Genomic DNA, 25498 nt, shown 5'->3' with positions numbered 1-25498 from the left:
AACATGTAATATTATTTCTCATCAGATATTGCAGATGTTATGTAAACCAGCAACTTCACGTTTCTAGTTTTAAGATCATAACTTACACTAGTGGTTCATTGCATTTATTGGGTCTTATACCCTTGGACTATCTACTGAAAACTGTGAACCCTCTCCCCCTAAAATGCATCACAGACAGAATTCTGCATCCAGTTTCAGGGAGATGCTGTTGGAACCCATTGGGACCCACGGATCTGCCTCAGATAAAACTGAAAGTCCTCTGTTTCTAATTTTCCTTGATAAGAATTGAAATAATTGATACACAAGGTCTCTCTGTCCCCTAAACATTGGGTGCCTTGGATTAACTCACTCTACTAATCGGAGGGTCTGGTGATTGATAAGAATTGTAATGTCGATAAAAAGTGTGCCTCTTGGTTTTCGCACGTGACCTGGAGGTATCTCGGCGCGGCTGTTTAAGTCCTTTCTGAATGTCTCTTCTCTCTTTTCTGTCGGTTGGATACAGCCAAGCCCATCCGCCCTGGACACTACCCAGCATCGTCTCCAACGGCCGTCCACGCCATCCGAGGGGGAGGAGGCAGCTCTTCAAACTCCACTCACTACCAGAAATAAACACGAAGTGAGTCCTTAGTGTCAGGGGTGGCTTCCGTCCGGGGCAGCCCTGGGGCTCTCCCTGCTTCTGCCTGGCTCTCAGCCATGTGTGTGTGGACCTGCAGTGGAGAAGAAAGAGTGCAGCTCTACCCCAGCACAGGCCCTGGGGCTTCAGGTTATCAGGGGCCTGGGTCTACCTTCAACTCAGTCTAGGGCCTCAGGGTCTTCCGGCTAAGGTCACTTAGTGCCAGGGACCCTCCAGGGACAGGGAGGGTGCGGTGAATGATTCATCCGAGCTTTCTTTTGTCTGCGGGACTCCCCTCTGTAGCTGGCATCCAAAAGGGCATTGCCTGTTTGTCAACTGCTTTTACCCAGAGCAGGCAGATGTGGGTGACTGCTTTAAGTCTCAGGAACTGAATATAAAGAAAGAGCCAGATAATAGAAAGTCACATTTTTATAATTACTATCTGAACGCAACAAATGGAGTCTTTAAGAATTGTGCAGATTTATGTCTTGGTGGGTCCAGACCACTTTTTGCTTTGAGATGGCGGTCTGAAAACTTCTCTTCCCACACTCCACATGCCTGACATTGCTGTACCAGCACAAGGGGAAAAGTGATGTCCTTCAGAAAAGAGAAGGAGAGAGCACAAGCCTGTCCTCTTGTACTTGAGATAAAGAGTTTACTGGTTGGGCAGGGCAGACAGCTAGGTGGCCAGAAAACTCTGTTTAGAGAAACTGTGACTTTGGGCCAGTAACCTGTAGATGGGAGGAGGTGGATCCTAACGTTGACCTTGGAGTCTTCGTCCTCACTAGGAAAGCTTGTGAGCTTGACAGCAAAGCCGCAGCAATCAGGGGCAACTCAGGAGAGCGGTGGTTCCTCACCCAGTCCTTTTTGCATCAAGGTAAGGAAAGTGAATATGAGGGGCTGGAGACCCCACTCAGGGGGTACGACAATATTGCTAAGGCTCAGACTAAGACTTCCACGGAGAAAGCTTGGCGGCTGCACCCAGACCACTTTCACCTGCCCTACCCCAGGCAGCATGTCAAGGAGCGGGACAGGTCGAGGCAGGCCACGGGCGGGCAGCGTGCCCACCACCTTCTGCCGTATCCTGGGAGGGTGGATGCAGAATGATCTTGGCTGTGGGCCACCCTATTCAGATGCGATCTCTGCTTTTAATCAGAAATAAAGTAAAGCTGGATGTTATAAAATTGCTTCTGACCGCACGTTATCAGTGTTGGGGATGACACTTGAAGGGAACTGTAGGAACAGATTGGGCCGCTTAGAACAGAAAGCGTAAAGCAGTGGTTCTCGAACTTTGGTGGGTGTCAGCATCATCTAGCACACCCAGACACCCAGGCTCCTTGAAGCAGCATAGGCCTAGAGCCTTTGTATTTTTACCAAGTACCCCAGGTGATTTTGCTAGCCACCTAAGTTTGAGACCTGCTAGCCTAAAATATCCTAAAGTGGCTGATACAGGATGGACGTTTATTTCTTTGTCACGTAAAGGACATTTGAGGGTGGTCTGTCAGTGGCTGGTAGAAAAACTCTACAGTGACAACAGAAAGCTATAGCCTCTTAAATTTAGACTCACCGTCCTCAGCAAGTACCTTCCTTGCTGGTCTCCTAAATGACTTCCTCGAGCTCGCCTAAATGGCTTCGCAGTTCTAGCTATCGTGCCTGTGTGTTGTGTGTTCAGCAAGCAGAGAGGAGGCTGGGGAGAGGCAAAAGCAGCTCGTACAGTTGAATCAGCTTCCTTTAAGTAGCCTTCGCAGAAGTCCCATCCAACTCTGATGCCTGCATCCCTCTGGCCAGAATTGAAACACGCGGCCACATCTAGCTTCAAGGGAGGCTGGAGAAGGTAGTCTTTAGCTGGGCACATCACCGCCCCAAACAAGAGTAGTGTTCTGTTGCCTAGGACAAGGAGATGGAGGTTGGGTGGGCAACCAACATTCTGCTTGTTGAACACCTGATCTGCAGCAGCACTGTACTAGACGTAATATCTACATCACCCCGTTTGATGGAAGCACCGGCTTAGTGTGTGCGCTTGGCTCCCAGCAAGGTTTGTTTTGTTTTGTTTTGTTTTGTTTTGCGGTACGCGGGCCTCTCACCGTTGTGGCCTCTCCCGTTGCGGAGCACAGGCTCCGGACGCGCAGGCTCAGCGGCCAAGGCTCATGGGCTCAGCCGCTCCGCGACATGTGGGATCTTCCTGGACCGGGGCACGAACCCGTGTCCCCTGCATCGGCAGGCGGACTCTCAACCACTGCGTCACCAGGGAAGCCCCCAGCAAGCTTTTAATGACTATACCGGCCCAGGGATTCCAGGGTCAGAGACTGTGCAGTGGACAGTCCCTCTCCTCGTGCATGCCCATAAAGGCCTGTCAGACCCACGTTTTATGGAGGGTGCGTACAACCAGATGTTGGCCAGGCCTCACCCATATATCCCCTTCTCACTCTGAAGACCGAAAATCAATAGGTCTGGTGAGACTTTGAAGACCTTCAGCGTATAGAACCACCCTCACCTGTCATGGCTGTTCGTTTCTTTCTCTAACTCAAAGTGTTATGAGTGGTTTTGATGATTTTATCTGAAATTGGAACCTCCACCACCCACCTTATCTATTCAAATGACTCCTGTAACTGCATGTTTTCCTCACAGTGTCACCAAACAAACAGGCCCCATCCAGGTGTCGGGATGGTGGTAGGGTCAAAGGGCCTGACTTTGGACAAGTGACCCGGGTCAGGTGTCAGGTCTTCCACTGCCTTCGAGATACTTAACCTCATGGTCGGTTTCCTTGTCTGTGAAATAGGGAGAATCCTTTCCCTGGGACACGGGCATTGATTTGAGGACTAAATGAGGTCATACTTCTGAGCTGCTTGGCACATAACAAGTGCTCAAGAAAATGTCAGCTGTAGGAGAGGCTAGCACTGCAACCTTGGCACACAGTAGGTGGTCCATGAATGTTGGTTTATATTCTCTTCTAATTCTCATAGTTGTTACAAAATAGTTTTTAGTCTGTAGCAGTTGATCATAACCACAGCAGGGAAGGCCCATGTCTGTGTATCCTATTTGGTGCTATGACCAGATATAAGGAGTTTAAAAGATACTATCATTTATTTATCCAAAAGTTACGAACAGCAACATTGACTATTTTTATGAAAATAACTGGGCATTGGTCAGTGGAGGTTAAAAAAAGGATGATAACCAATGGAGTAGGGAATTATAATTGGAAGTGAGGAAATGCTTATTAAAAAATAAGCTTATTAAAAAAATTGGAAATATGGAATTAATTGCTTAGATGAGATCAAAAGCTTTTTGAGATCCTGCTCTTTGGATTCTCGTTCTGAAGTGTGTCTGTCCTGTAGAAATGATCTCAATTGCTGACTCTTCCCAGCCCTCCTTTTGGAGCCAGAGCGGCACATTCATACTTGGGCAGCGTCTGGGTACCTTTGGGATTTCTCTCTGCTTCATTTATGATTCAAGGAATATAGTCATAATTAGTCTTTCGGTTTATGCCCAAAGTTTCAGAGCAACCGAAGATGCCAACATATAGAAATCAAAAGAACCCAGGACAGTGCCAGCTTTTATCTCATCTCATTCAAATCTGGGGGTGTGGGCTGCATCAGGAGGAGGGGCCCATCTTTTTCAACCCCCAAAGCTGGACATGGGGCAGTACAGTGCAGTAAGCTGACGGCATGGGATATGGGGTTGGCTAGATGTGGCCTTGGCTCTATTCCTGTGTGACATTGGGCAAATTGCTTGATTATTTTTAGCCTCAGTTTCTTCATCCGCCAAATGGGATCAGGCATTTTGTACTTGCTCTGTACTTGGTTTAATAGTAAAGAGACAAAGAAGGCTCTGTTCTTGCGTACTGACACGCTGTCGTGGGGAGATAGACAGCAATAAAGATGGTAACTGCAAATAGTGTTAAGTGTTCTGAAGAGAATAAGAACAGGTTAATGAAATAGAGATGGGGGACACTCATTTAGAAGAGGGGGTGACATTTGAGCTGAGAACTAAATGATGAGAAATGCCAGCCCTGCAATGACATGGGCACAGACACTCGCTGGAAGGTGGGTCCAGACTGTGGCATATTTCAGGAACCACAGGAAGGCTGATAAGGCTGGAGAACAGGGGAGACCATTATAACTAGGAATGTTGGGGAGGGAGATGGGACCAGATAAATGAGAGCTTTGAGGCCGAGGTGAGCAGTTTAGAGTGTAAGCTAGGCGTGTAGGGCCAGTGGGGGCTTTGGGCATGGGAGTGTTGGGACTCAGTTCATAATTAGGAGAGGTCTGCCTGGGCTGGACTCTGGAGGAACGAGGTGGGTGGGGTGAGCGTAAGAGCAGGGGGCTCCCTTGGGGGCTATTGCGGGTGTCCACTTTGGGGGGAGTAGCACTGAGCCAGGGTGGCAGCAGCAAGTGGTCAGAGTCAGCCTGTGTTGGAGAGCTGAGGGTGGAGGGGAGAGAAGGAGGGGTGGGTGGGAATCAAAGGTGATTCCTAGGTTGGGGCCCTAGCAACCAGGTCAATACTGGTACCTTTTAGCCATGACTGGGAAAACTGGGCAACGAACAGATTTTATGGAAAAACGGAGAGTTTGGATTATGAGATGCCTCTTAGACAATCCAACCTAGCTCACCATCCAAGCGGGTATGTTGAGTAGGCAGTCGGACCCGTAAGCTCGGGAGAAAGATGAGGGCTGAGATCATAGAGAATTGTAGCCCGTAGATTGTGTTTAAGGCCATGGGGTGGAGGAGATGACCTGCAGAAAGGTGGATAGAGGCAGAGGGTGGGGAGAGTTAGGCCAGGCCTGGGGACTGGCCGATGGAAAGGTCAGAAAAAGGAGATAGCACCAGTAAAGGGGTCTGAGGGGGCAAGAATGTGATGTTTGAGGAGGTGAAGTGGAGCCCTGCTTCCTCCTCCCTAAGGGGAGGTCCTCAGCTGTGCCAAAGGCTGCTCAGAGCTCCAGGAGGATAACCAGAGACTGAGGGCAGTGACGTCAGCTTCAGCACGAGGGGGAAGCCTGGACCAGAGAGCATGGGGGTGGGGAAATAGAGCCAGCCACTGCATGCAGCTTGAAGTTTTGTTTGAAGGAGCAGAGGAATGGAGGGATGTGGGGTTAAGACGGGGTTTGCATTTCTTTTTTAAGGTAGGAGCCATTACAGCTTATTTGTACGCTGATGGTAATGATCCAGCTGGGAAGGGAAGTTGATAACTTAGGAGACAGGAGAATTACAGTAGAGAGTATTGGCTTTCTGAGAGGTGCTGTGATCCAGAACATAAGCAGAGGCAACACTGCACCCAAGGTGACAGGAAGGCAGAGCAGAAAGTACGGATGCTGGTGGCTGGTAGATGGGGGTGCTGGTAGATCCATCCAGTAAGATGGATCCCATCTTAGCGCTTGTTTTCTCATGCAAGTAAGAAGCCAGGTTACCAGCTGAGAGGGTGGGGGGAGACCGTGTTGCAGGCTGAAGAGAGAAGGTGTGAAATAGGACCTCTCAGGCAGTGCTGAGTGCTTACTTGAGGCCCCGCACCGCATTGAAGGTAGACAGCATTTAAATACGTGTTCAGCTCCCTGGTTCTGAGGGGCCTGGAGTACGGCGGTGCCAGTGGGCACTGGTTCGAATGTGCCCACCAGATGGCGCCAGTGGGGCATTGCCGAAACCTGTTTTCTGACCGCTTTGGGGCGGAATTGTGTTCTCTTCGTTTTCCTATCTGTAGACTGTTATTTCTCAAACTTGAGTAGTAAATAGAGTGCTTTTAGGGAAATAAAATTCTCACCGATTCCTGGAGTTTAAATTATAAAATATTTAAATTATTTTATTATAATACTCAAGGATTTGCACATTAAAAACAGTGTACACTCCCTAAACTTAACAGATCTTCCACAATTATCAAGTTGAAACAAATTTAGAAAATAGATTTAAAAAGTCAAAAACCCAAATCACCAACCTTTACTAAGCTTTACTAATTTAACGAATGACAATCTTTTGCTGAAAATAAAGAGCTGTGTGCAGTGTGACTCTGGTATGCATTGGTTCTGGTCAAGTTTGGCTCATGTGTCAAGACATGACAATTCTTTCACCCTCTTTCTCTGTTAAAAACCACTGCAGAGTCACAGCATGCTTTCAAGTCATTTTGTCTTCTTGTGGCTGGAACGCATCATTTTCCCCTTCAGGCCCAGCTTTAGCCTGAAGATGATGAAAGTTGTGAGGAGAAGCACCAACTTGGTGTTGGCATAAAGCAGGTGTGGTGCTGAAGTTGGTTACAGGTGGTCAGCTAGATAATCTAGAATACGCACATGTTAACGCTTCAGATTTTCATGGCAAGGAAAGCATAAAATTGAAAATATTGTGAAATGAACCAAAGATTGAGGATGCCTTTCGCTTTGTTGATATAGATGAAGACTGATATTTTGAGGACTGTACTTTTATTAGAAGCCATATATATCAAGTCTAGAAATCATATTCTATTTAATAAAGTTTTGATACACTTTAATAAAATATTAGGCAAAATCGCAGTGGCGGAGCTGGAAGGACTCACTGGCCTCTTACAGTACATTTGAAGAAGCATTTTTTTTGAACACTGTGACTTCATGTTTTGAGGCATAAAGAAAAGAGCTCTGGAAAAGCACTTCTGCAGTTTATAGCAGGGTCACCCAGGTGAACGTAACTACAGGAAGCCATCAAAGGAGCCCAGGAGTCTGTCATGACCCCTGTGTCATGATTTATGTGACATTCCGTGGGTCACTAACAGTCACTGTGGGATGGCTCTGTCTCTTTCTGGTTTTACTACCTCAGGAGCTTATTGTGACTATATTTGCTAATTGTTTTCTTCTTGTTTTAAGTTTATGTCTAAGTGTTTTAGTTGTTTTCAAATTTAACTTTTATTTTATATTGGAGTAGAGTTGATTTACAATGGTTGTGTTAGTTTTAGGTGCACAGCAAAGTGATTCAGTTATACATATACCTCTATCCATTCTTTTTCAGATTCTTTTCCCATGTATTAATAAAAATAATATCTTTAACTCCTTAAATGGTGGGATGGAGGCACACGCATAACAAAGGTTTATGGGCTTTCACCACCCTTTCCTTTTGCTGCCATGATGGTCATCTGTGACTGAGGGTCTGAATTCCTGGACCCCATGTTGCCTGTGTGCCTGCTGCTGTCAGGATCTTCAGCCTGTCATACTTGGCCCAGACACTGGGAACGCACAAATGACTTTCTTTTGCAAGCCGTCTTCTCACAGTAAGCTACATCCAAACAGGGAAATTCCAAGTGTGCATTAAAGACAGGAAACCCAGTATTTTCCAGCCTCGCACATAAACCTCAGATTTCCTTCACTTTAAATGCCCCTGGCCATTTCCTCATATTCACCACTCTCAGCTGAAGCCCTAAACATAAAGTCCACTTGGGCTGCTGGCTCTTCTTTCTTTGAATTGAGAAAGTTCCACCTTCTCTGAAGCCCCACCTCACCCTTCTCCCTTAACTGCTTTCCTCACCCACCCCAGGCAGAATGGAGTTTTCTCTCTAAGCTTTTGCCTATTGGAACAACAAGACTGTTTCTGGCTGGTCCTTGGTATATCCTTAGGTGCAGGCTGAGCTTCTCAGAATGGCATCTGCTCATTTATACTCTATTTGCTTTTCTGACACACGCTGTCTTTCCTTCTTTTTTTCTTTTCTTTTTTTTTTTTTAACATCTTTATTGGAGTATAGTTGCTTTACAATGGTGTGTTAGTTTCTGCTGTATAACAAAGTGAATCAGCTATATGTATACATATATCCGCATATCCCCTCCCTCTTGTGTCTTTCCTTCTTATTACTCTTCTCTCTGTCCTGAATTCCTGCATCCAGCCTATCTTGCACCATTGTTGGGGTTCATCTTGACCTGTCTCCTGTTCTTGATACCCTAATCACAAATAAAAAATATAGCGGCATAAGACGCACAGGTTGACTTCTGGCCACAGCAGAAATGGGTTCACTCCATACATGGAGGGTGGGAGAGCTGCTGCTTTGGGATTTAGCCCTTTGAAGCCGAAAAGCTTCATTTACAGTAGGTCTTGAAGCCACACATGTGGTCTGTATCAAAACCACTGGGCTGTTCAACTTGCTACTACTGTTGGAAAATCCTAGCAATTAAATGAGTAGCAAGTATGTGCATGCAGAGAGGGACCCTTTGCTACAGACAGGGTAGCTGGATGGTTGTGGGCTCAGGATCTGGAGCTGGACTTCCTGGGGTTGAATCCCAGCTTGGACATGTCCTGGGATAATTACCTCATTTCTCTGGGCCTCAGTGTCCTCCTCTGTGAAACGTGGCCAGATAGCCCCTACTCATAGGGTGGCTGTGAGGATTAGATACATGAGTATCTTAGGGCTTAGATGAGTGCCTGGCACAGAGCAAGCTCTCAGTGATCGCTTGTGTGGTCATGATGGAGTCCAGCTTCACTCAACATGGTACACAGAGGCAGAGTGAACTGTCAAGATCTTAACAACTTGCTAGTGGTGGATCCTGGTCTAAGAGCTCTGATCTGCTCTGCAGCAGTTCTCAGGGTTCCTGACCTTGGGACCTTTGACATTCTTAAAAAGTATCAACATCAAAGAGCTTTCCTACTTCTGGGTTGTATCTATGATAGGTATTGTGTTAGAAATTGAAACATTTAAAATAGTAATTCTATTAACAAGTGCCATTTTTGGACTTCCCTGGTGGTGCGGTGGTTAAGAATCCGCCTGCTAACGCAGGGGACACGGGTTCGAGCCCTGGCCCGGGAAGATCCCACATGCTGCGGAGCAACTAAGCCCATGCGCCACAACTACTGAGCCTGCGCTCTAGAGACCGCGAGCCACAACTACTGAGCCTGCGTGCCACAACTACTGAAGCCCGCGCTCCTAGAGCCCATGCTCTGCAACAAGAGAAGCCGCCGCAACGAGAAGCCCGCGCACCGCAGTGAAGAGTTGCCCCCGCTTGCCTCAACTAAAGGCCCACGTGCAGCAATGAAGACCCAACGCAGCCAAAACTAAATTAACTAATTAATTTTAAAAAAAAAACATGCCATTTTTAATGAAACATAATTATTTTACAAAACAAAAAACTTAGAATGGCACTCTTATGGTTTCACAAATCCCTTTACTATTTAGCTTGATAAATGACAACTGGATTCTCATATCTGCTGCTGCCTTCTATCTGCTGCAGTGGGTTGTTTTAGTTCAAGTATATGAAGCAAACCCAACCTCTTCCCTCCAGAAAAGGTTCTTGGCCATTTAACAGCTAAGAAAACTGTGGCGTGGAGGAGTTATGATCATAGTACCTTCACCACAGGTTTGTGCTGGGAATTGAACAAGACAGTGTGAAAGGAGAATGAAAAGTCATAGAAGAATGCCTGGCAAAAATCTGGCCCTGACAAATATTCTCCAGTGTTATGGTGGTTTCATGGGGACAGGCCTAAAAGGAGTAGACGAAGCAGGACCTCAGGAAGAGAGGAAGGAAATGACTGCAGACGGGCACTGGTGGGACCTGGGATGGGACTTAGAAACTGGCATTGTGAATTCAACGGGAGGGATCACAGAGGGACCCTTACTTCATTTCCAGCGCCGTCAGCTGCTGGACCTAATTCACCTTAATGGCATGGTTCTCAGAGTTATGAATTCAGAGCAAGTAAAATTGTCTCTCTACAGTAGATTGCATGAATGCCCCGTAGGATAAATCCACTTCTGTTCAGCAATGATATGTCCAGTACAGTTGGTAATTCTTATAATGTGGGGATTGAATTGTAGAAAGGCAAAGGAAAGATAAAACTATGTACTGTTTGGATTAAGTGTAAATCCACTGCAGGCAATTGCAAAAGCCAAGGTTGGGAGGAAAACATCTCTGACTACTTCTTGCAAAACCCACATAAAATTAGCTTCTTTCTTCAACCTTCCCCATCCCTTCCTAAGAAAGGTGATTTTATTTCCTTCTCAGTCAGCCACATGTTGCCACTCTGCATTAGCATCTCCAGTTGGGCAGAGGCCCAGGGACAGTCCAGTAGCGGGTCGCTTGGGTACCCTGCTTTTGGGAGAGTGAGTGGCTCCTGTAAACCATCTAAGGAGGGTCAACAGAACTGGGTTTTAAATGTTCTCTAGATGCACCAACCTCTCTGGATGGTCAGTCTATTTGATCAGAACAGACAGAAATGTTTTTTCTAGGGGCTCACCCATTTACCTCTATACATTGTATCCGTTTTCTCCCCAGAATTTGTCAAAGGAGGTGAACTTCCAGAAGGTTGGGGGATGGATGGGAATATCCTAGTTAAATCCATTCTTGGGCCTGCTGGAAAGACTGCTTTGGCAGACATGTCTGTAAAGATCTTTAACTCAGGATGAAAAAGAAGCACCTCTGGATAATAAGGGATGTTTTCTTGGTGGAGTTCCTGTGTTTTCCTTTCAGAGCCCCTCACAAAATCTCAGTTCTCTCTTGCGCTCCTGGAGGTGGTTAAACTAAGCAGATTGGGCCTCCTTTGTGGCCCCCTGTTTCTTCCAAACTATTAGCTAAAACGTGCAGAATCTTACACGTTGGGGGAAGGGGGGATTTGAAAGAAAGGCCTTCTGTGGAAATCGTGTCACTTTGTGGTTGGCTGGAGCTGTCGAGGCTACCCTGTTGAGTCTGTGTGCCTAGAGCTTGGCTGTCAGCATGGGTTGGCTGCTGTCATCACGTCAGGCCATAACCCTACAATTTAAGGTAGGGGCTTGTACCTCCCTGCCTCCAGGTGTGTAGGACGGCTGTCTCATCTGACCAGGGTGACCCATAAGTGATTCTGAGATCCTGTGCTTGGAAAAATTAACCTGGAAGGATGGTAAAATGGGCATTTCAAAGGGAGTATGCAGAAAGCATTCCTGAGCCTCTTGGTTTTCCGCTCAAAATGGATTTGAATGACAACTGTGACTATGCTTTCTTAGGTTTTTCATTTCTGGTCCTAATAATAAGCACAGAATCTCACCAGAAAGTCTAAACAGTACAGATGCTCCTCCCAAAGGCAAATCTCTCTCTCTCTCCCTCTCTCTCTGGGACTTCTAAAAATGACAGGAATATAAGGTTGCTTTGCCATTTTTAATTGAGCAGCTTTGTAATTGCAAGTGATTGCACTATTGGAGCAAGAAATGGTAGTTATCAGATGAGCTCCCTGAATATGTATTTTTTGAGTTGGGGAAAAGGTAGTATTCTTTTTTTATTTTTATTTTTTACATCTTTATTGGAATATAATTGCTTTACAATGGTGTGTTAGCTTCTGCTTTATAACAAAGTGAATCAGTTATACGTATACATATGTTCCCATATCTCTTCCCTCTTGCGTCTCCCTCCCTCCCACCCTCCCTATCCCACCGCTCTAGGTGGTCACAAAGCACCGAGCTGATCACCCTGTGCTATGCGGCTGCTTCCCACTAGCTAGCTATTTTACGTTTGGTAGTGTATATATGTCCATGCCACTCTCTCACTTGGTCACAGATTACCCTTCCCCCTCCCCATATCCTCAAGTCCATTCTCTAGTAGGTCTGTGTCTTTATTCCTGTCTTACCCCTAGGTTCTTCATAACCATTTTTTTTTCCCCTAGATTCCATATATATGTGTTAGCATACGGTATTTGTTTTTCTCTTTCTGACTTACTTCACTCTGTATGACAGACTCTAGGTCCATCCACCTCACTACAAATAACTCAATTTCGTTTCTTTTTATGGCTGACTAATATTCCATTGTATACATGTGTCACATCTTCTTTATCCAGTCATCTGTCGATGGACACTTAGGTTGCTTCCATGTCCTGGCTATTGTAAATAGAGCTGCAATGAACATTGTGGTACATGCCTCTTTTTGAATTACGGGTTTCTCAGGGTATATGCACAGTAGTGCAATTGCTGGGTCGTATGGTAGTTCTATTTGTAGTTTTTTAAGGGACCTCCATACTGTTCTCCATAGTGGCTGTATCAATTTACATTCCCACCAGCAGTGCAAGAGGGCTCCCTTTTCTCCACACCCTCTCCAGCATTTATTGTTTGTACATTTTTGGATGATGGCCGTTCTGACTGGTGTGAGATGATATCTCATTGTAGTTTTGATTTGCATTTCTCTAATGATTAATGATGTTGAGCATCCTTTCATTTATTTGTTGGCAGTCTGTATATCTTCTTTGGATAAATGTCTGTTTAGGTCTTCTGCCCATTTTTGGATTGGGTTGTTTGTTTTTTTGATATTGAGCTGCATGAAGAGGTAGTATTCTAAAAAGGAATGTGTTCTCTTTTTTTTCTACTCAATTTTTTCCCTTTATTCCTTTTTTTCCCCCTCACCCACTTTGCTTTTATCTACTTTTAAAATCCCTTTCCACACTCTGAAATTTTTCTATTATAATTTATATCCTGCTTATTTATACAAAAATATGTGAGATTGCTTACAGTATTATAACACATAAATCAGGAGAGTGAAGCCAAAAAAAAATTAGAGAGGGAGAGAGCACTGTAGCAGGAACCTGAGTCCAGGGGGTGGGCTCGGGCAGCACTGTAGCAGGAACCACAGTCAAGCACTAAATTTGGATGTAAGCCTTCTAGGGGCAAAAACAGCATGAGGTGTTGAGTTGGAGTTCTTTTCTTTATTGAGGTGTAGTTGATTTACAATATTACATTAGTTTCAGGTGTACAACATAGTTATTTTAAAATTTTCTAGATTATACTCCACTTATTGTTCTTATAAAATATTGGCTGTATTCCCTGTGCTGTGCAATATATCCTTGTAGCTTATTTACTTTATACATAGTAGTTTGTACCTCTTAATCCCCTACCCCTGTCTTGCCCCTCCCCCCTTCCCTCCCCCGCCATTGATAACCACTAGTTTGTTCTCTATATCCATGAGTGTGTTTCTTTTTTGTTATGTTCACTAGTTTGCTTTATCTTTTTAGATTCCACAGATAAGTGGTAGCATACAGTATCTGTCTTTCTCCGCCTGAATTGTTTCACTTAGCATAATGCCCTCCAAGTCCATCCATGTTGTTGCAAATGGCAAAATTTCATTCTTGTTTGTGGCTGAGTAGTATTCCGTTATATATCTGTCTGGAGTTCTTTTTAAAATCAGAAGAGCAGGTGGGTTTTTCTTCGCGTCTGTCACATTTCCTGGGCCTGGCAGTCCCCATGTGTTTCTCAAGCCTCCACCTAGCTCTCTTGTCACCCACTCCCCACCCCAGAAGCACCATGAGCTCTGCACATAACCCACAGGCAGGATCACAGACAGACCCAGGGCTTCCAGCTGATGTGAGGAAGTTGAGCCTTTCCGTTTCTTCCTGAAAGTTGAGTTCATTAGAGTTGGTCCAAATGCCGATAAAGGGCTGGCCTCTGAGTCAGGACTAGTCGCCTTTCATCCTGGAGACTTGACGGTGATCAGGTGAACATCTGGTGGGGGGGGGGCGCGTGGAGTGAAATCATAGGGGGTGCCCTACTGAGTAACGTCATCACACTGGGGAGGTGAAACACACCTTTCAGGACTGGGAGCCTCCTTTTTGAGAGGGCCTGGCTAAGGGGGTGTGTCTGACCTGCCTGGGTATCTTAAAGTGCTGTCAAGTGAGAAATGATGTTTGGGTGCCCTGGAGGAATGAGAAAATGTGTTATGTTTCTCCAAATAGCTATAGTTTCAATAGGCATGGCTTTGGGAAGAGACACTTGTCAGGGCTAAATACTTAGAGCAAAAGCAGTAAATAGGAGGCTGTACTGTCCAGTAGGCTAGCCACTAGCCACATGTGACTACTGAGCACTTGAAATGTGGCCAAGTCCACACTGAGATGTGTGGGAAATGCAAAATACACACCAGATGGCAAACACTGTGGGAAAAAAGACTGTGAACTATCTTAGTAGTAATATTGTAATGGAAAATATCTCAATCTCTACTACTTGATTACATGTTGAAATGATAATATTGAGTATATTGGGTTAAATAAAATGTATTATTAAAGTTAATCTTACCCGCTGCTTCTCGCTGCTTAATGTGGCCACTTGAACATTGAAAATTAAATGTGTGGCTCACATGGTATTTCTATTGGGACAGCTCTGGTCTAAATATCTAAAATTAAAAGTTTTTTTTTTGTTGTTCTTCCTGAGGAGTGAATTTCCATTGTGTTCTCTAACTCCTATGTTCTCTCTTTGGTTCTCTTTCAACAGATATGACTCTCCACGTAGCATGTCAAGGACTACATTAATCACCAATTCCTTTACTTTTTTTCCCTCCTACACAATTCCATTTTCTTTTACACTTGCTCACCCCAGCCATCTGCAGTACACCAGTTTCAGATATTTGAGCTGTGTAGAGTTTCTGTGTACAGATGTGTGCTTGGACTTTTCTCTTCCCGAGAAATCTGAAGGGGGCGATTACAGAAGATCCACTTACTCCTGGGATCTGTTGCTGTGGCCCCGGGCTCGGGGCATTGGGTGGTCCCTGGGTGGTCCTTGGAGACTCCTTCTCTGCAGCCACGTCCCAGCAAATACCATTCCCTGGAGGGGAACAACCAAGTGCCGTGGAGGCAGCAGCTTCTGCTTCGCCGCCGCAACTGTCTGGTTTCCTGTAAAATAAACACATTACTTTATATTTTTAGGGAACACAAAAGTGCTGCTATAGGGCTCAAAATTTTCATTCTGGACGCTTTTCCAAAACAAATCACCCCAAAGACGCATTTTGAATATCCTGGTCGCATCTTTGGATCTGTAAAATACACCTTTTAGTATGGCACCCGTTAAAATGCAAAGCAAATTTCTTCGAGGCAGAAAAACAATCTGACAGTAGCAGAACGTAGAAATTGTTCACTCAGACACATCTGTGTAAATGCGAAAAGTCATAGCATTCACCTCTGAGCTGCTTGCTCTTGAACCTGCAGTGACTAGTCTCAGCCAGCCCAGGTAGAACATCATTCCTTCAGAAGTGTTGAAAATGCTGCAAAGTTGGATGAGTGGAAATGCGGCTGCCCCCCTCCTTGCTTCCTCTTCCCTCATCCTACTGGAGCTTGCATCAGGGATGGCCTCTTTCTCTACGGAACCATCTTGACCCTGGTGAGGGTATTGCTGACGAAATCCAGGATCATTCCAGCAGTTGAAAAAGGAAGCCCTAGGGGGAAAGCAATTGACATATGTTTGTGCCTATGAATAAGTTGCCATGAATAATTTGTCATATTAACCCATCCTTGCCGACCATTTAGTTGAGTTCTCTCCTTGGCATCAAATAGATAGGTTTCCTCTTAGGCAGAATTAGAAGAAATCAGTGTGGATGGATTTTTTTTTACATTCGGCTATTGTTTTATTCAAATACATGAATCTAAAGCTGAATCAACTCTTATTTCCAGTTGTGCATATTAAAATGATTGAATTCCAAGTAGTAAAGTTTTCAGGGAAACTGACAAGGATTCAATTAAGTTAGTCTTGTGTGCTGCTACTTGTTTTGATAAATTTGAGGGTTAACTACTTGTTTTGATAAATTTGAGGGTTAAGTCCATGATAACCAAACCAGTCTCAGTGAAAGCACCCATCCTATGGTTGTGTCGGCCCAGGATGAGTGAGCTGGTACTGTCCCTGCTGCTGTCACCACTGGAATGAAATTTTGCCAGAAGAGACGTTGCGCTTTCTCATTGCTGGTGTGTGAAAGATAGTTCGTGTGTGTGTGTGTGTGTGTGTGTGTGTGTGTGTGTGTCTGTGGATAAAGCACTAAAGACTGAATTGACTTCTAGACTTTTCTTGTATAAAATTTCCCTAACCAAGCAAAGCTGCTTTGACTTAATTTATTTGTTAAATGTTGCACTTTGTTTATGTGTGGGTTTTTTTTTGGGGGGGGGGCAGCTAGTAAGTAGAGAGAAGAGGACAAATTCTACTGACGTATTTATTTAGTAAAAATGACAATTTTGCATTCATTTACGTTTTAAAAATTCTGTTTGATTTTTTTTTTTTTACATTGGTGCTAATGCTCGCCCAAAATAACTGCTCCAGTGCTATTTACCGTCTGACAGAAGGATCCTTGTAGGGCAGGCTTTGCAAACCTTATCAGGTAATAACATATGCCATAGATTATAACCTTGCTGTTAAGATGTTTGCCTCTTATTTTAGAAGTTCAAACCGGCCTTTGAGAGGATCGCCAAATAATAAATTGTCATACCACTGCTGTCTGTTATGCAACTGTGTAACTCCATAGTTGGAAATTGAACAAAGGTTAGGAATTCTTTCCTTTGGGCTCTCTTGTTAACAGATTATTTTAGATTTTTTCCGAAGTTAAGTTTTCCCTGGGCACCCCTTTTCTAATTCTAAAGAAGTGTTTGGCCCTTTCATGTTTCAAAAAGAAACATTCACTTGTAGTTCCATATTTCTTGATCTCTATAAGGGACTCACAAAATTCAGTTTACTTTTATTCACAGAGAAAGTTGGCTTTGATGTCTCTTAAAGATAATTCTGCTAGTTGCTGATCAGCCAGTCAGTTCACCTAGCTTCAATCTTTATAGGACCTCTAAACTAATTTTCCTACACTGTGACTAAAAGGTAGGCAGATCGTGGGAATGGATTATACAGTATATTCAAATGGATCCCTAATATTACTTTGTTTCAGGACCACATATTCTGTAGGCCTCTTTTGTTAAAAGCCACATTTATGCAATTTTCACTTTTTTAGGCTATTGTTCCTTTACCTTTGTACTCCAGGTGTAAAAACCACATTTGTGAATGGCTGAGCCTATGATTATATTTTCGGTTGTATGCTGCTTTTTGCTAGTGTGTGTGTGTGTTTCTCCTCTCTGAATAATTTTATATTTCATGCTACTTCTTGAAAGTTTATTCTTTGATGCTAAAAGGGAATAACCAGATGATTTCTAAAAATAATGCCTCCCTGCAGGATGGTGGATTGTTAAATTAGAGGAATGCTGTTTGCGATATCAACATGTATGGTCAGAGACTAAAATATATTAATGCCAAGTGTGTTTTGGTCAGTAACTGGAGAATTCTGTTTAAATGCATCACCTCTTCCAATGTTTTAAAGTTTGCCATGTGGAATGGCAGGTAGTAGGGAGAAAAATAAGTGTGGATTAAGACTTTTAAAGGAAATAGTATCATATGATTAAGAAAATTAGAATTCGTAGAAATATTGGGATAAGTGAAGAAATAAAAACGTCTGTCTAGAATGTAGCATCTAGAGAGTTTTTGGAAGCCCTACCTTCACATGAGGGCGTGATATTCCTGTCCAAAGCCAGACTAAGCCATCAGCAAGACTTATGGGGGGATTATTACCTCTCCTTTCCTAGAGGAATAACCGAAAGCAAATAAAAATTCTTAACAGTCCCCTCTTTGAAGTGTAGTTTTTAAGCAAGGTGGACAACATTTAGACTCTGGCTTTAGGACACATTAGGGAAGTTGTTGGTTGGCAGCGGGCAGGAGGTGGGGGACCCGGAGGATTTCACTTATAGATTGTCTCACCTGCGTATTGTGAGCAAGCTAAAGGAACCATCCCAGTCTAAAATGCCTTCATTGAACAATAACAGTTTAGACTTCTTAGAAGGTATTGAATAAGGGTCAGGGAACAGCCGAAGGCAGTACCGCTCCGTGAAGTCTGCTTACACATTTACAAATTGTCCATTGGTTTAAAATACTTTTCACCGTGTGCAGATATAAGGGGAATAGGGCACTCTGTGGAATTATACATGTCTAGTTTGTAAAGTATGTCGTGTGTACTGCAGATGTATGTTCTCTGGGCTTTGTGTATCTGTACAGTAGCTTTCATTAAAAAAAATTGTGGACTAACTTGTTTTGGTGGTGTGAGGGGGAGAAGGGCAGTTTACATCAAGTAACGATGCTGTAATATAGTACATGTAACAAAAGATCTGGAGTAACCCTTCTTCCCTGGCCCATGGAAAATTTTGGTTATCTTCTAGGTTCTAAAATGAAGATGTATGGATACTCTGGCCGACTGCATGTTGTATAATTTGAAAAATACTAAAAGTGGAAAATAAAATTGAATTAAACTTTGGCTGGTCTGTTTTTTCTTAGAGTCATCTTAAAGGCACTCTCCTTGAAGGCCTCAATGCCATTGTGAGGATGGGCCGTTTTCTGGCCTTGAAGGAGTTCATTTCAGTGAGCAGCTGCTTGAATTCAAAGCCTGAGCAAGGCCAACCGTGACCTTTCTGTCTTTTACTTTGCTTGAATATCTGTATTTAAATTTTTCCTTCATTGAGGACCCAAGAAAACCTGACATTTGTTCCTTCAGCACTGAAAAGACAGCCGCCTATGTCAATAAGTGTCTTAACTTCTTAAAAAGTAGGATCGAGTTAAGGTGCAATAGACCAGTGTATTAGCTGAATTTCTGAATTTCTTCTTGTCCAAGAAAGGCACTTATTCTAATAATATGTTTTAGCTCATTGGTATTCTTCCACTAATGCCTTGGACCTCTGCATATATTGAAAGGTTATTGGCATCTTTTGAGAAGTGTTGGGGTGTTTGTATTCCTGTTTAGCTTACTGATTATTACTATTAATGTACAGGTCTGAGATCTTGTGAGAGGATGCCACAGTGTGAAGCCGTTGGAGAATAACAAATGGCGGGACACAGGATTACTTTTATCTGCTCTCTTAGCAAGGAGACTTCCCTACCTCAGGTCGCTGAAATCCTGTGGCCACGCACGGCCTTGTGTATGTAAAACACCCTCATTCTCGTTCTTGGTTTGGTTAATGTTGCATGGGAGCCAGACAGTAAACTGCCTGCATGAATTAGAAGTGGAAAGATGGATGCCGAATAAAAGATTTTATAAGTGGAGTTGAGGGCACTGCAAATGATGTGCTTTTATGATGTCTTATCCATCTCCTTGAATTTGCTATTCTCCAAAGAACTTGGAAGAGGCAGTTACCAAATATCAGATTGTTAAAGGTGACTTAGGTAGTAAAACTTCAAACATCATGGATGAATATTTAGGCTGAAGCCTGTTTATTTAAGATGGGGAAGCAGTCCTTTGAAAGGACCTGATGACAAAGAACATTTCAGTATCACTGAGAAGGTTCCAGGACAAGCAGCTCTGCAGTGCAGTAGGTCTGCACTGACACCCACTGTTCCCCGGGTTCCTGTGAGCCTTTCCCGAGGTTTCCTGTTCTTTTGAGCTCTGAACGGTGCTCGGGCTATGCCTTGGAAGCACTACAGAGCTAGATCAACTGTGGTAGAATGTGGAATGGAAGCTATAATCTGCCGAGGCAATTACCGGTGACGTGTGTATTTGCAGCTTTAATTCTAGCATTTGTGACAGGTTATATCTTGTGATTTATCTCATGTACATAATAAATTGAACAGGAGTGGGAGGTATCTCTCGGGTGACACATCAGATGAAAATATGTGGGCTCACTTGACAAATGCATCCTGAGCCATGGGATTTTTACTTTCCCTTTGGCATTTGGTGGTTCTTCAGCCAATCTGCAGAGAAAACACCGATTTCTGTGTGGTTAGCTGGGCTGAAAATAAAAGACTTGCAGGTAATCCCTGTGGATCTTTCCACTTGTGATGCACCATGGATGCAAAGGCTGGACTCCTCCACCTGCTTTGCTTCCCCAGTGATGAAGGAGGTTCTGTTTGGTGCCCCTCTCTCTTTCTGGGATCCTTCAGACCCTCGCTCCTCCACGTGACCAGACTGCGAATCATTCTCATACGATAGCTTTTCAAAAAAATTCACCTAAAAAGATACGTTACTCCTTCAGAATGTATACCTGAAATGAGAGAAATTGGCAAACTTGCTCCCGATGACGTGTTACCAGCACCAGAACCTCGTAACGCTTGGAAAGCTGCAGTAGGCAGTGCATTAAGGTGAGAGACTATCCTGGCGGTGTGCCAGACGCTGTATTAAGTGCTTTACATGTATTAGTCCATCTAATCCTCCTAATAACTCCATGAGGTAGGCACCATTATCTCCACTTTAGCGGGGAGTGAACGGGCACAGAGAGGTTAGTTAACTTGCCCAAGGTCTCACAGCTGGGAGGAGAAGCCAAGATTGAAACCTGGGAAGACTGGTCCTAAGGTGTGTGCTCTCCACAGCTAGTAACACTGCTGCTCAGAACAGTGCTGCGTGGCGTGTGTGTGTGTGTGTGTGTGTGTGTGTGTGTGTGTGTGTAGTGATAACCAGCAAGCAGCCTCAAAAATCCTTTTGTAAAGGATTCATACAAAGTGTTCTTCCTTTGCAACTTTTCTGTGTTTTCTCCTTTCATAGGAATCTGAGACCTTGTTTTTTGAATTACTTTAAGCAATCAAAAGCATCCAGGAAAGAATCATCGAAATAATAACCGAGGTGCCTCACAGCAGGGGGGGCCTGATAACATACAACTGCAGGGCTTCTGGAGGAAGGCTACCTGCAGAAGCGCAGCGCTTAGAATCTTTTTCATGCATAGCGGACACTTAGAAAGTGTAGCAACCACTTGTGTCACGGTTTTCACACTGTGTGTAGTAAGAATTTCACTTATCCACGTTGACGTTTTTTTCTCTTTAGGACACTAATTTTCTCTGCTTGCATTTTAAAATGTATAACCTATATTCCTCAGCTTCTCAAGCTAAAAATAAAGCAGCGTTCTCTTGTCCCAGCTGAGCCGGCTGTAAGGGAGAGTCTGAGGGGGCACTGGGTGGGTTTCCTTATCCCACCCAGATCTGTGTGAGGCCTCGGAAAAGACTCTCAGGGAGCTGTGCTGATAATAGCTGCCCCGTACCTAACCTCCAGCCCTGTCATAATGATTAATAGGATCTCACTTTAGTGCTTTAAGTTTTAGAAAAAGTAAGCATGCCAGTCATACCACACGTGCATGTGCACGTCCAACTACAGAAAGGGGCAGGAACAGCACAAATGGGGTTCGCCCTGAGCCCCCCACTTTACCGCAGACTCCCATTACCTGTGCTTCACCTGTCTGCGGATGCTTCTGATGGGCTACTGCAGGGTTGGGAGAGACAGGCTGATGGTAGGTGTGTCTAGGTCACGGGATGCTAATTCCTTCAGCTAGTGGCAACCTGGCTGCCTGCAAGCCAGACCCCAGCCAGCAGCCCAGGCGTCCTTGCTGCCCTGCAATGCCCCCTTCTGGGACATGTACACAGCGGCAAAATACCCCTGGAGCACTGGCCATCAAGCAGTGATGCTACTCAGTCATCCTAAATGGAAAGAATGATGGACTTGGGACCTGGATCTGACTCTTACTTCCCATGGACCAACTGTGGGATGTGGTCAAGTTGTTTAACTGTGTAGCATCTCAATGACCTCATCTCCATACCTGAATTATGGAGATTTGTAGCCCACTGTCCTCCACTCTTTGGTTTGTTGTTAGGATCAGATGAGAAATTGTACGCAAGCATCTTACAAAAGTGCTACTCAAATGTAAGGGATTGTTATGTTGAAAAATAAAATTCAACGGAGTAAATCTTAAAGATTTTATTTAGCTTTATTCAGTGATTCATGAATTGGGCAGCATCCAATCTAGCAGATAGAAAGAAGGTCTGAGGAGCTGTTCAAAATGAAAGACTTTTATAGGCAGGAACAAAGAGGCAAATAGCAGGTTGGTTATTGCAAGGTCAGTTTCCTTCAGGGAATGGCAGGGTTCTGTAAGGCAGATGACCTAACCAGCGCCGATCAGGCAATTCCCTATTGCCTGGTTTAAGATTCCATTTCTGGGAGAGCCGAAACTGTAATTCAGTCTCGTCTCGGTTTGGTGACATGGGGCTTAGCATAAGTGACTCCATTTTGGGCCTGTGCCTTTTTGGGGCCTGTTGCCTTTTTTTTTTTTTTTTTTTTTTTCCGGTACACAGGCCTCTCACTGTTGTGGCCTCTCCCGTTGCGGAGCACAGGCTCCGGACGCACAGGCTCAGTGGCCATGGTTCACGGGCCCAGCCGCTCCGCGGCATGTGGGATCTTCCCGGACCGGGGCACGAACCCGTGTCCCCTGCATCGGCAGGCGGACTCTCAACCACTGCGCCACCAGGGAAGCCCTGTTGCCTTGTTTTTAATAGTTATTATCAAATACTTCACAGGAGCAGGTGTTTTTGCCTTGGACCCCAGCTATACCTTCACTTAGCATCACAGATACTTAGAGTAAGAGAGAAGGCGGTGAGGAGACCCCAGGAGTCATCTGATTCTACCAGTGAAATGACCTCTCCATTTAGGGTCCTCCCTCTTCCCACTGCTCCACCCTCTTCTTTGGGGGAAAGTCTGCTCTTAGGCTGTTTCATGGGGAGAGAAAATGCTCTCCTTCCTGAGAACTGCACTGAGCAGTGTTTAGGGCTAGTTTCCACCTCTGTGCCTGGTGGCTGTTCATACTGAGGGCTCCCGCAAATGCTCCCCACTCAACGCCCTGACGCTAGATCATGAATCAAGTCTATTCAGATTCCCAGTAATTACAGCTAGTGCAGAGAGCCTACAGCCCAGCAGCATCTTTGTAGGAGCTTAACAAGTTCCCCAAAGTGAGCTCAGGGATGCTCAAGGAGTCATTTAGCCAAGCCGGAACACAAAAGCACACTCAGCATCTGGAAATAAGCTGTCTGCTCCCTCTGCTAGAAAGTGCCTGGGATCCGAAAGCTCCCCTCCTGCCACCACATGCACTATAGGCAGGAACTGACTGCACAGTGCAGGCCAGGTCTGCTCTCTGTGTGTGGCCTGCCACTTATAAACAGGAGAGGGCTGTGGCCATGGCCTCTGCTTTATACCCACCTCCTTGCAGACCTTACACCCAGGAGAAAACCAAAATCCCCAGAGTTCAAGTAACTTGTCCAAGGTCTCATGGTTTGTTTGGGCTCTAGAGCTCCAATTCCTTTCTATTTCAGTCCTCTGCATGCCGATGCAGGGGACACGGGTTCAAGCCCTGGTCCGGGAAGATCCCACATGCCGCGGAGCGACTAATCCCGTGAGCCACAACTATTGAGACTGTGTGCCACAACTACTGAAGCCCACGCGCCTACAGCCCATGCTCCCGTGTCCCCTGCATCGGCAGGCGGACTCTCAACCACTGCGCCACCAGGGAAGCCCTGTTGCCTTGTTTTTAATAGTTATTATCAAATACTTCACAGGAGCAGGTGTTTTTGCCTTGGACCCCAGCTATACCTTCACTTAGCATCACAGATACTTAGAGTAAGAGAGAAGGCGGTGAGGAGACCCCAGGAGTCATCTGATTCTACCAGTGAAATGACCTCTCCATTTAGGGTCCTCCCTCTTCCCACTGCTCCACCCTCTTCTTTGGGGGAAAGTCTGCTCTTAGGCTGTTTCATGGGGAGAGAAAATGCTCTCCTTCCTGAGAACTGCACTGAGCAGTGTTTAGGGCTAGTTTCCACCTCTGTGCCTGGTGGCTGTTCATACTGAGGGCTCCCGCAAATGCTCCCCACTCAACGCCCTGACGCTAGATCATGAATCAAGTCTATTCAGATTCCCAGTAATTACAGCTAGTGCAGAGAGCCTACAGCCCAGCAGCATCTTTGTAGGAGCTTAACAAGTTCCCCAAAGTGAGCTCAGGGATGCTCAAGGAGTCATTTAGCCAAGCCGGAACACAAAAGCACACTCAGCATCTGGAAATAAGCTGTCTGCTCCCTCTGCTAGAAAGTGCCTGGGATCCGAAAGCTCCCCTCCTGCCACCACATGCACTATAGGCAGGAACTGACTGCACAGTGCAGGCCAGGTCTGCTCTCTGTGTGTGGCCTGCCACTTATAAACAGGAGAGGGCTGTGGCCATGGCCTCTGCTTTATACCCACCTCCTTGCAGACCTTACACCCAGGAGAAAACCAAAATCCCCAGAGTTCAAGTAACTTGTCCAAGGTCTCATGGTTTGTTTGGGCTCTAGAGCTCCAATTCCTTTCTATTTCAGTCCTCTGCATGCCGATGCAGGGGACACGGGTTCAAGCCCTGGTCCGGGAAGATCCCACATGCCGCGGAGCGACTAATCCCGTGAGCCACAACTATTGAGACTGTGTGCCACAACTACTGAAGCCCACGCGCCTACAGCCCATGCTCCTCTACAAGAGAAGCCACCGCAACGAGAAGCCTGCGCACCACAATGAAAGAGTAGCCCCTGCTCGTCACAACTAGAGAAAGCCTGTGCACAGCAACAAAGACCCAATGCAGCCAAAAATAAATAAATAAATGTATAAAAAGAAAAGTTTCTGCCATTCCCAATTTTCCCTGTGAGCTGTTGTAAATGAATAGTGCCTTTTTTTAATTGAAGTATAGTTGATTTCCAGTGTAGTGCCAATCTCTGCTGTGCAGCACAGTGACTCAGTTATACACGTATAGACATTCTTTTTTTATATTCTTTCCCATTATAGTTTATCACAGGATACTGAATATAGTTGCCCCATGCTATACATTAGGACCTTGTTGTTAGTGCCTTTTAAAGTGGATTACACTTTACTATATTGGGCCAAAAAGTTGGGCTGTTCTTGGAAGAAATACAGATCCACCACTAACAGAGTGGAAGAGGAGCCTATGAAGGACGTTGGGACACATTTGGCTCTACCCAGAGAGGTTACATGACTCCCCTCACCTCACACTTGGAGAGCCCGAGCCCAGAGCACCTCACTCTACTCAGGGTTCACTCTGCTGCACCAACCGCTGGCCCGCAAAGACGAAGCTAGTCACAACCACTCTGATGGCAGCGGACACCTCTCTGACATGAGGTCAAGCCTGGCTTGAGGTCAGTTGTGCGGAAATGTTTTGCCACAGTCATTTGTTGTGTTTGTACTATGTACCAGGACCCTGGTGATCAAGAGTGGACTTCAGCAGGGCTTCCCTGGTGGCGCAGTGGTTGAGGGTCCGCCTGCCGATGCAGGGGACACGGGTTCGTGCCCCGGTCCGGGAAGATCCCACGTGCCGCGGAGCGGCTGGGCCCGTGAGCCATGGCCGCCGAGCCTGCGCGTCCGGAGCCTGTGCTCCGCAACGGGAGAGGCCACGGCAG

At 45.3% G+C, this 25498-nt stretch overlaps 1 protein-coding gene across 2 annotated transcripts in view; it reads left to right on the top strand.

Moving 5' to 3' along the window:
- KIF5C (kinesin family member 5C) overlaps positions 1-15194 on the top strand; it is a 167377-nt gene extending 152183 nt beyond the window's left edge. The window contains exons 26-27 of one of the 2 annotated variants that reach the window (XM_007454547.1): positions 503-616; positions 14753-15194. In XM_007454547.1, coding sequence (XP_007454609.1) covers positions 503-609 — 107 coding nt within the window. In that variant the 3' untranslated portion in view covers positions 610-616; positions 14753-15194. Of the gene's footprint in view, positions 1-502; positions 617-14752 lie in introns of those variants that run through there. The other variant, XM_007454548.1, reaches the window with a different exon arrangement.
- The last annotated feature ends 10304 nt before the right edge of the window (positions 15195-25498 follow it).

This window comes from Lipotes vexillifer, unplaced genomic scaffold (genome assembly GCF_000442215.2).
Source record: "Lipotes vexillifer unplaced genomic scaffold, Lipotes_vexillifer_v1.1 scaffold335, whole genome shotgun sequence".
In the NCBI taxonomy this organism is placed as follows: Eukaryota; Metazoa; Chordata; class Mammalia; order Artiodactyla; family Lipotidae; genus Lipotes; species Lipotes vexillifer.
The sequence above is the reverse complement of the archived record's forward strand: the minus strand, read 5'-3'. Positions and strand labels throughout refer to the sequence as shown.